The sequence below is a fragment of the Neoarius graeffei genome, chromosome 4 (assembly GCF_027579695.1).
Source record: "Neoarius graeffei isolate fNeoGra1 chromosome 4, fNeoGra1.pri, whole genome shotgun sequence".
NCBI lineage: Eukaryota > Metazoa > Chordata > Actinopteri > Siluriformes > Ariidae > Neoarius > Neoarius graeffei.
In genome coordinates, this window is record NC_083572.1 from 7,917,267 (window position 1) to 7,928,080 (window position 10,814).

Genomic DNA, 10,814 nt, shown 5'->3' on the forward strand with positions numbered 1-10,814 from the left:
GGTTGTTTTTCTAGAAGGAAAAAAAAAACCATTCAAGGATTGAATTGATCTCCAAGGTCTATATATTTGATTTAGAGAAGAAGCAGTGTTCTTGGATGATGAACCAAAATCTAACCTTAATTGGTGAGAACACTGAGCAGGAATGTCAGTTGCATGGAAGCACAAACGTTTGCCATCGTGCTCTTGGTCTGTAACCCCTGCCTTAGTGAAACGATTCTTACCATTAAAAAGAGAGTGAAGGCTTTTATCGGACGCTTCAGCAGATTTATAGAGTTAGCCTTGACCGCTGTTCCATTCCTCATGGAGCCGTGCCCATGTTGTGCAAGAAAGGCTTGATCCTTTGGATGGGAATATCACAGGATGCTAATTATAATCAGTGAGCTCGCTAACATACATGGACACGGCTGAATTTTTGGTGATCCGTTTGTTTTGCTCTGACCTACGAAACCAGGAATTTGCACAGGATACACTGTTGAAACATTTTGTTCGTATCTAGATGATAAACCTCAGCAACTGCGAGTTGAATTTATTAGCGAGGGTTTACAAAGTGAGTCGTGCTGGAATTAATGTGAAATTCTGCTGTAGGGAACTTGATTAAGAGCACATCAAATCAAGGGTCCTCCTCTCATTTGGTTGCCAAGTGTTCCCCATAACAACCCTCCCCATCTACTAATCAAGACTTTCATTCCCTCCCGTTTAGTACTAGACACGCAAATTAAAGCCGAAAAAAGCGTGCCAAGGAAAGGACGGGAGATTGCAGACGGCTGAAATGAGGCTCGCTTCAAAAGAATTTGCAAAAGGAACATTATGGTTAAATTACAGCTTATTTACTGAGACATACTTTGCAACAGGATAACAGTGCACTCTTTAGAGGAAGCAGTAATAAATAGCAAATCTAGCTTTTCTCAGGTTGGGGGGGGTGAACATTTTGTGCTTAAATGTGAAGATATAGGCTGTTAGGGTGGATTCGAGTAACAGAGGACACAAAGACCATCTTTAATTCAATTCTATCCATTCATTTTCTTTCCTGCTTTTCTGCTGAGGGTCATGGTGGTGTAGTGGTTAGCACTGTCGCCTCACAGCAGGAAGGTTCTGGGTTTGAGTCCAGTGGCCAATGGGGGCCTTTCTGTGTGGAATTTGCATGTTCTCCCCATGTTACTCCTTCAGGTGCTCCAGTTCCCCCCACAGTCCAAAGTAGCTCTAAATTGACCGTAGGTGTGAATGCGAGTGTGAATAGTTGTTTATATGTCAGCCCTGTGACGATCTGGCGACTTGTCCAGGGTGAACCCCGCCTCTCGCCCATAGTCAGCTGGGATAGGCTCCAGCTTGCCTGCGAACCCTGCACAGGATAAGTGGTTACGGATAATGGATGTGTCATGGGTGCGCTGGAGCCAGTCCCAACAGACTTTGCGTGAGAGGCGGGGTTCGTCCTGGACATGTCGCCAATCAACCGCAGGGCTAACACAGACAGACAGACAGCCATCCACACTCATATTCACACCTATGGGCAATTTAGAGTAACCAGTGATGGGAGGAAACCCATGCAGGCACGTGGAGAACATTCAAATTCCACACAGAAAAGCTGGCAGGTTCGAACCTACAACCTTCTCCCTGCGAGGTGACCATGACAACCATTGCACCACCACGCCACTTCAATTCCATTAATTTAACTTAGAAAAACACAATAGTTCGCATTCAAACGAAATCAGAATAAACAAGACTTGTGTACTATACTACTTGAATCAGAGTTCACCCCATTATTAAACATCACATGTTAAACTCTAACGGTTTATTGCTTTAGCAGTGGTTCGAGACATCTCCATCAGCTCAGTCTGCTTGGACCTCAGCTGTGCTGTTGGGTGTATGACACTCCTGACTGGGGTTTGCTCCTGTTAGTCGCTCGCCAATGTTCCCACAGTACAGCAGACAGCGCATAGGCCACTTCTGAAAGGATAAGAGAAAGAAACAGAAAACGTTCAGACTTTAAATTCTCTCCGAGCAACGTACCGTAGCTTCCATCCTATCCTTCTGTTACAACAGGCAACCTGTTTATTCATTAATCCTTAGTAGCTGCTTTATCCTGGGCAGGGATATGTTGGGTCCAGAGTTTGGATCCCAGGACCAATTACTGGCAACTTTTTAGAAATATACATTCATGTGGACAGACATACACTGATCAGTGGTACAACCCCGATTCCAAAAAAGTTGGGACAAAGTACAAATTGTAATTAAAAACGGAATGCAATAATTTACAAATCTCAAAAACTGATATTGTATTCACAATCGAACCTAGACAACATATCAAATGTCGAAAGTGAGACATTTTGAAATTTTATGACAGCAACACATCTCAAAAAAGTTGGGACAGGGGCAATAAGAGGCTGGAAAAGTTAAAGGTACAAAAAAAGAACAGCTGGAGGACCAAACTGCAACTTGTTAGGTCAATTGGCAATAGGTCATTAATATGACTGGGTATAAAAAGAGCATCTTGGAGTGGCAGCGGCTCTCAGAAGTAAAGATGGGAAGAGGATCACCAATCCCCCTAATTCTGCGCCGACAAATAGTGGAGCAATATCAGAAAGGAGTTCGACAGTGTAAAATTGCAAAGAGTTTGAACATATCATCATCTACAGTGCATAATATCATCAAAAGATTCAGAGAATCTGGAAGAATCTCTATGCGTAAGGGTCAAGGCCGGAAAACCATACTGGGTGCCCGTGATCTTCGGGTCCTTAGACGGCACTGCATCACATACAGGCATGCTTCTGTATTGGAAATCACAAAATGGACTCAGGAATATTTCCAGAGAACATTATCTGTGAACACGATTCACCGTGCCATCCGCCGTTGCCAGCTAAAACTCTATAGTTCAAAGAAGAAGCCGCGTCTAAACATGATCCAGAAGCGCAGATGTCTTCTCTGGGCCAAGGCTCATTTAAAATGGACTGTGGCAAAGTGGAAAACTGTTCTGTGGTCAGACGAATCAAAATGTGAAGTTCTTTATGGAAATCAGGGACGCCGTGTCATTCGGACTAAAGAGGAGAAGGACGACCCAAGTTGTTATCAGCGCTCAGTTCAGAAGCCTGCATCTCTGATGGTATGGGGTTGCATTAGTGCGTGTGGCATGGGCAGCTTACACATCTGGAAAGACACCATCAATGCTGAAAGGTATATCCAGGTTCTAGAGCAACATATGCTCCCATCCAGACGACGTCTCTTTCAGGGAAGACCTTGCATTTTCCAACATGACAATGCCAAACCACATACTGCATCAATTACAGCATCATGGCTGCGTAGAAGAAGGGTCCGGGTACTGAACCGGCCAGCCTGCAGTCCAGATCTTTCACCCATAGAAAACATTTGGCGCATCATAAAATGGAAGATACGACAAAAAAGACCTAAGACAGTTGAGCAACTAGAATCCTACATTAGACAAGAATGGGTTAACATTCCTATCCCTAAACTTGAGCAACTTGTCTCCTCAGTCCCCAGACGTTTACAGACTGTTATAAAGAGAAAAGGGGATGTCTCACAGTGGGAAACATGGCCTTATCCCAACTTTTTTGAGATGTGTTGTTGTCATGAAATTTAAAATCACCTAATTTTTCTCTTTAAATGATACATTTTCTCAGTTTAAACATTTGATATGTCATCTATGTTCTATTCTGAATAAAATATGGAATTTTGAAACTTCCACATCATTGCATTCCGTTTTTATTTACAATTTGTACTTTGTCTCAACTTTTTTGGAATCGGGGTTGTACATTATGATCAGCGTGAATAACACTGATTATCTCCTTACAGTGGCACTTGTCAAGGTGTGGGATGTACCTGTATTCGACAGCAAGAGAACAGTCAGTTCTTGAAGTTGATGTGTTGGAAACAGGAAAAATGGGCAAGCGTAAGGATCTGAGTGGCTTTGACAAGGGACAAATTGTGATGGCGAGATGATTAAGTCTGAGCATCTCCAAAATGGCACATCTTGTGAGGTGTTCCCGGTACGCAGACACCTTTCTGTTTTAGCCAGCATTAACGTTTTCAGCAGTTTGTGCCACAGGAGCTCTTCTGTGGGATTGGACCATATGGACTAGCTTTCGACACCCATGACCGTCGCCGGTTCACCGGTTGTCCTTCCTCGGACCATTTTTAGATAAATCTGCCTGTATTCAAAATACTTACACTTGAAATTATATTACAAGTGTTTTTGTGTGTGTGGGGGGGGGAGTGAATCTCAACCAAGCAGTCGTGGATTTTGCAGTGGCGTGACTGTGGTCAGAAACTAGATACCACTGACGTCTAGAAGACAATGGAAATTGCAAATCGAAATAAAAGATTCTCCATAGAATATGAGCAATTTCTTGATATAAAGCCTGAGTATTACAGCAGCCGAGCCTCAAACAGCAGTTATTCGCAAGCTGACAAAACAAGCTGAAAAGTTTGCATCTCTGTTGACTTGGTCTGGTTAATCTCTTTGAAGGAGCCTCCAGTCAAATTAAAGTCAGAAACAGAACTTTTAAACAGGCTCAAACTCTCAAGAAATCAAATTTCGCAAAAACAAAATCAAAAACTAAGGGGAAAAATTCCTTAATGGCACATTATATCACATCCACAGATAATGTTAATTGTTCCAGGAATCCGATATTAAAATTGACTTGTATTACTGAAGGGACGTCTATGAAACCTTAGAGATGAAAATCTTTTCATATCTCTTGAACAATAAATATCAAGGCTGAGTAGAACTCACCTTCACAGGGTGCAGGTAGCCTTCAGCTCTCTGTAGCACGGGATGATCACACACCGCTCCTCCCTGGTCTAGCGTCTCAGTGAGTTGTGCGATGTAATTGGTAGCCAGGACCAGAACGTCCAGCTTGGAGAGCTTTGTGTCCGGAGGAACCGATGGCAAGGCGGCCTGGAGGCTCTGGAATGCCTGGCGCAGGTTTCGCACTCGGCTCCTCTCCCTCGCTGCGTTTTCAGGGGAATTTTGTGTCTTTGATGCTTTGGCTTGTACTCCAGGCCCAGATCTTGGCTGAAAATTTAAGGAAGAGAAAGACGATGACAAAAAGAAAGTGTGTGCACAGATGTAAATCTCAAGATTGGAAACTTTCTCAGGATTGCTTGGCGTCGTAATTAATCCAACAAGCAAACGTTTTGGCATTTCTATTGTTCCATGTAGTTGTAACCCATCATCGGCTGTTTGCTGATGTGACTCACCCACTTCTTTGGCTCTCGGCGCACGGCCTGTCTCATGCATGGCTGTGTCCATCTCAGAGTCTGATGTCTCCCTCCCATCTCCCCCTTCTCCCCAGCCAAATCCTCCGCCAGCGTCGTGTCTGTCATGGGAATGACCAGAGCGCACACTGAACCAGTCTCTCTCACTGTGGCAGTGCCCAGGTCTCAGGGATGGGCTGTGTGGCCGGGGTTCTCTCTTCTTCTCTACCCAGAGGTTTGGCGTCCTCCTCGTTGAGCTCTGTCTTCCTCCCTTTGCCTTATCTGGTGAGGTAATATGGGGCTCTTCAAGCAGCATGTTATCTTCTGCCCTGCCTCCCCCAGGCGCTTGCTGCCAAACGGACTGAGCTCAGGGGAGTTGCAGGGTGTCCCCCGGCGGGATGGAGGGGGGCTTGGGAAAAGCAACGAGTCCCTGCACAGCTGCAGCTCCATCCCAGAAGAAGCCTTGGCCTGATGACCCGCGCGGACACAATGACCCAAACGATGTAAACTACACGAGGTGCCTGTGTCCACATAAGAAGGGAATTTTGGGAAATGTCAATCTTTATATCGCGATCAAGGATGCTAAATTTCGTCTGTTCCATCCTAATGCGTTTCAAAGAGAAGGAATCGAGATGCTAAAGCAATAACGTGGCCCTACGACTCCATATCCAACATGTTTATCTGTACAATGTCCTCCTGTGCACAAGTATAACTTTACTATTTGGCTTTGACTGTTTTTCATTCTCTGTTCCGGTGTGCAGATGACATAGGAACAAGACAGCTGTTTGAAAGCGTAGGCCAGCGATAGTTGTGTATACAGTGGACGCATGCCAGCTTGGCCATCTCCAAATGACAGTGGAAATATTCCGTTGATAAGGAGATGTGATATATGAACAGCTTGTAGAGATGGATCTTTGTTGGGTGGAGAAAATACTTACAAAATTTGTGCAACTTGCCCTAATGGATGCGACTGGACATGTAAAAAGAAAGCAGGAAAATGGAACAAAGTTCTTGTTCTTGCACAATAAGAGAAATCGGCTCGGAATGGATAATCTGTGCAAAATGTTTTGTCCAAAGCCCTGAAGAGGCCATGGAAAGATTAGACAATTTCCTATGCATGCTGCTAAAACGACATCACGAAATATGCATGATATAAATGATTAGTGCAGTCTGGTACAGCTTAAGTATTCACCCCCCCTTGAACTTTTCCATATTTTGTAGATTTGCAACCAGGAACTGAAATGGATTTAATTGGGATTATATGTCATGAATGTAAACAAAATATCCAGTAATATTGGAGTGAGGGGGGAAAATCAATACATTTGCAAGATTATTTACAATGAAAATTAAATCCATTATTAAAAAGACAAAATGGAGACTCAATTTGTGGAAAAAGAAGAACACCATGACCATAGGGAAGCATGGTGGTGGTAGCATGTTTCTCTGACGAAGTGAGACAAAAAAACACTGACTTGTCATGAAAATATTGAAAAAACACCACTGACCGGGGGAAAAAATAGCACCAGAATCTTTAAAGGTCCCATGGCATGGTGGTTTGTTGATGCTTTAAACGGGCTCGTGGAGGCTTCCGGATGTTATATCTGCAGCCTTTCTCGAAATGAACCCTCGGCACGTAAATATAGCCTCCTGGGAGAAAGCCCCATTTCAGCGCTTTTCCCAGTGCGTCGTTTTGCTAATGAGAAGCAGGAGGCGGGGAAGGGTAGAGAGTGGGGGCGGGCCATGGGGGGAGGGGGAGGGGCTTGACCAAGCTGCGCGCACACATACTCGCTGCTATCAGCGCCTGTAGCCATGCTGCTAAGACAAAACCCCGTTCTCCCTCGGACTCCTTTCATAAACTCAACGTGACACAGAGAACAGAGAGTGAGAGTGTTCGGAGTGGTAGTTTACGAACGTATAATACCCTAGGCTTGAACACGCACTCCATAACCAAAGAGGATAGAAGCAGCAACTACAGCAACATATCGCTTATCCAACAGAAGACATGCATTGCGGAGCAATAGTCAAACATAAGCTCATAAGTTACAGTCAATTTCCAGACTAAACTCAGTTTAACAGAGCATGCTGCATGCTCTTTAGTTTTGTAGTGCAGATTACCTGGCTAACTGCAGGAAGCGGTTAGCTGCACAGCTAATGTAGCCATTGCTAGGCTAACGCACCGATTTTAAAACACGGCAAAACGACTTAACAGTTATACACTTACTTGTTCGGTGTTTGTGGCTGATGCGGCAGGGATGCTTGGTACGGACCCAGGCTTCAGTGACAGTTGATGTGCAAAACCTGCCCTGTACTGTCTCAAGTTGTGGAAACATTCCTCAGGAAAATGCTTCCGACAAACATACACCGTCTTAGGTAGACTCGACGGCGTATTATTGAAGTAAATAAAATTAAGCCACTGTGTCTTCAGGGGCTCTCCCGTCGGCAGGAAAAACAGACTCTTTTCTGTGTTGTCACATCCATGTACAGCACAATTTCCATGTTTCGCTCGCTTAGGTGGTGCCATGTTGTTGTGTCCTCTATGGTCTCCTCACTACAACTGGGCGGGGCAATCCATACAGTGGGTGGGAATCCAGAGGGGGGACGTGGGGATCATCTCCCTTGCTGACGTAGTAAAGGGAAGAGCTTATCAACGCGCCGTTTTGACGCGCCATTCTCAAATGTTGGGCATAGTTTGGTTTACACATTATGAAGTTTCTAGCCACTGGGGTGACTTAAGAAGGTCAGAGGAACTCATTTTAACGTTAAAAAAACCTCAGAAAGTGAAAATTTCATGCCATGGGACCTTTAAGCACATCACAAATATTGTAATGTAAACATATTTCATGTGTTTAAGGATGGTGTTTTTGTTAAATTTCCTAATTAAAGTTCTCAAATTATTATTATTATTATTATTGAAATGAGCCCTGTGATGACCTGGCGACTTGTCCAGGGTGTACCCCGCCTTTCGCCCGTAGTCAGCTGGGATGGGCTCCAGCTTGCCTGCGACCCAGAACAGGATAAAGCGGCTAGAGATAATAAGATGAGATGAGATTATTGAAATGCCCGTGTTGTTTGTTCATGTTTCTTCCTGCTTTCTAGTAAAGAAAATGTGCCCATGATTTAATAGATAACGTGACCAACCTGGTTCCAGCTCAGTTTATACCGTAGGTGTAGTTAATTCCTGTGGTATTATGTTTCTGATGATTTAAAGATGGAGGGGTTTTTAAAATTGTCAGTATGTTTGTATTATGTATTGGAACAAATCTCATCTCATCATCTCATCATCTCTAGCCGCTTTATCCTTCTACAGGGTCGCAGGCAAGCTGGAGCCTATCCCAGCTGACTACGGGCGAAAGGCGGGGTACACCCTGGACAAGTCGCCAGGTCATCACAGGGCTGACACATAGACACAGACAACCATTCACACCTACGGTCAATTTAGAGTCACCAGTTAACCTAACCTGCATGTCTTTGGACTGTGGGGGAAACCGGAGCACCCGGAGGAAACCCACGCGGACACGGGGAGAACATGCAAACTCCACACAGAAAGGCCCTCGCCGGCCCCGGGGCTCGAACCCAGGACCTTCTTGCTGTGAGGCGACAGCGCTAACCACTACACCACCGTGCCGCCCGTATTGGAACAAATCATAACATTTATTCCAAATCCAATCCAAATTTGAAAATGATAGCAAATTCAATGACGATCCAAATGAATTGATTCTTAATATCATGACTGAGTCACGCTGCAGTACATCCAGTGACATAAATATGAATAATATTTCATTTTTCAAATCACAAATTCACTGTTTAGTACATTGGAATGGAACGCTGTGAGAACATAACAAACACACTCCAACGCAAACCAGAACAACCAGTTCGAGAGCGCCTGAGCGAGGTAATCTCAGTCCACTTCGAAGCAAACTCTAGCATGGTTTTATTGCGGTGCGAGAGCAACGTGGCTCTGAATCGATGCAACTGCAGTAAGTGAACCAAACAGGCTGTGTATGTTTGGTTACTGCACTATTTTTCTTTTAGAAACAAGATGCGAAACTGATCCAAAGGACAGAGCTGTAGTGCTACAGGACTGCCACGAGCTATGGATATTTAAACCAGAGGACAAATTGAGAAAACAATGCTGTATACCACACAAAATGATTTAGACTAGATATAAATGTGTAGTTAGTTATAAGCAGGAACTTTTCATTTTTGGATGATTTTAGTGATTTCTATACATACTTAGCAAAGGTTTATTTACTGTTTCCCATCAGTGTATTTCTGACCAATGAAAGAGAGTTTTATGAGTATGTTTTCAGTCCTGCACACACCTCAAACTTCTTTTTTCCCCTCCGCATTTCTGGTTTGTTTAATGATGTGTCGTGTTGAACTAAACCAATCCAAGTACCAAACAAGCTACAAGTATCAGTTTCACGCCAATTAAAGCTCGCGAAACAGTCTGATAATGCCGGGATTAGACGGCACAGTATTTTTGTCTTTCACGATAGGCACCATGTCAGATTAGAGCCAGAATATACTTGACACTCAGAACGCTTCCACGCACGCATCATGGCTGCCACGTGTTCCCAGCGCCCTTTTGACGTGTCCTCTGAGCATGTCGTCAGAAATTAATGTGACGCGTGCACGAGTTGCAGTACCAGCAAAAATTGGGACGGCAGTGTGATCACGTTTTGGTACGTGACATCAGCATCGTTGTTTACTTGTCAACAGGATCAATGTGCGTGTTTCGATGTGTGTGTCTCACAAATCGTCTTCTGTGTCGCTGTTGCAACAACATCAGAATGTAAATCATTTCGATCATCAGCATCTTTCTTCTCTTTACTCACAACACAGCGAAACCGGACGCTGTGTTTTCACCGTGATGATTTTTCGCATTGCCACCTGTTGGAATCCTTCAGCTTTACATAAAGCATGTGCACAAGTATAGTCAGTATGCTGCTTGCATAGCAGTAGCATCCGCAAGCGTACGAGTCACGTCGTGTCAAGTATATCCCGACCCTTAGGCAACCATAAATTCTTGCTGTGTCTTGGCAGGGATACTGGCAATACGACAAGTCTGACCCTGACCAATCAACGTTCATGGGGGAAACCATGGCCTAATGGTGAGAGAAACAGCTTTGGGACTGGATGGTTGCTGGTTTGATTCCCTGGACCAGCAAGAATGGCTGAAGTGCCCTTGAGCAAGGCACCTAACCCCTTACTGCTCCGGGTATGTTGTATGTCGCTCTGGATAAGAGCATCTGCTAAATGCTGTTAATGTAATGTCGCGTCCTTGTGTGTGAAAGTCTGAAATTCTTTTCATCATGGGATGTCCCAGATGCCACATCAGAGCATTTTTTAACATAGTTATTTGGTCTCCTAGTCAATGCCAAACCAGCTTCACTGGGAGACCAAATTTTAAACCAAGTTATGTCTTATCATTTGGTTCATCTCATCTCATCTCATTATCTCTAGACGCTTTATCCTGTTCTACAGGGTCGCAGGCAAGCTGGATCCTATCCCAGCTGACTACGGGCGAAAGGCAGGGTACACCCTGGACAAGTCGCCAGGTCATCACAGGGCTGACACATAGACAACCATTCATACTCACATTC

The 10,814-nt window shown here is 44.3% G+C and overlaps 1 protein-coding gene across 1 annotated transcript; it reads right to left on the bottom strand.

Moving 5' to 3' along the window:
- Window positions 1–1,827: 1,827 nt before the first annotated feature.
- tcf23 (transcription factor 23) lies at window positions 1,828–5,337 on the bottom strand. The gene is made up of 3 exons (XM_060918037.1): window positions 5,212–5,337; window positions 4,745–5,026; window positions 1,828–1,944 (listed from the first exon to the last, which is right to left on the bottom strand). The coding sequence occupies exons 1-3, from the start codon at window positions 5,335–5,337 to the stop codon at window positions 1,828–1,830; spliced, it is 525 nt and encodes a 174-aa protein (XP_060774020.1).
- Window positions 5,338–10,814: the final 5,477 nt, after the last annotated feature.

Bases quoted from the DNA above. Each gene is read 5' to 3' on its own strand.
- tcf23 (XM_060918037.1), bottom strand. From the start codon at position 5,337: ATGACAGACACGACGCTGGCGGAGGATTTGGCTGGGGAGAAGGGGGAG. The intron at 5,027-5,211 runs GTGAGTCACATC...TTAAATTTTCAG, and splicing joins GCCGAGAGCCAAAGAAGTGG to CCAAGATCTGGGCCTGGAGT. The intron at 1,945-4,744 runs GTGAGTTCTACT...TTATCCTTTCAG, and splicing joins GCTACCTGCACCCTGTGAAG to AAGTGGCCTATGCGCTGTCT.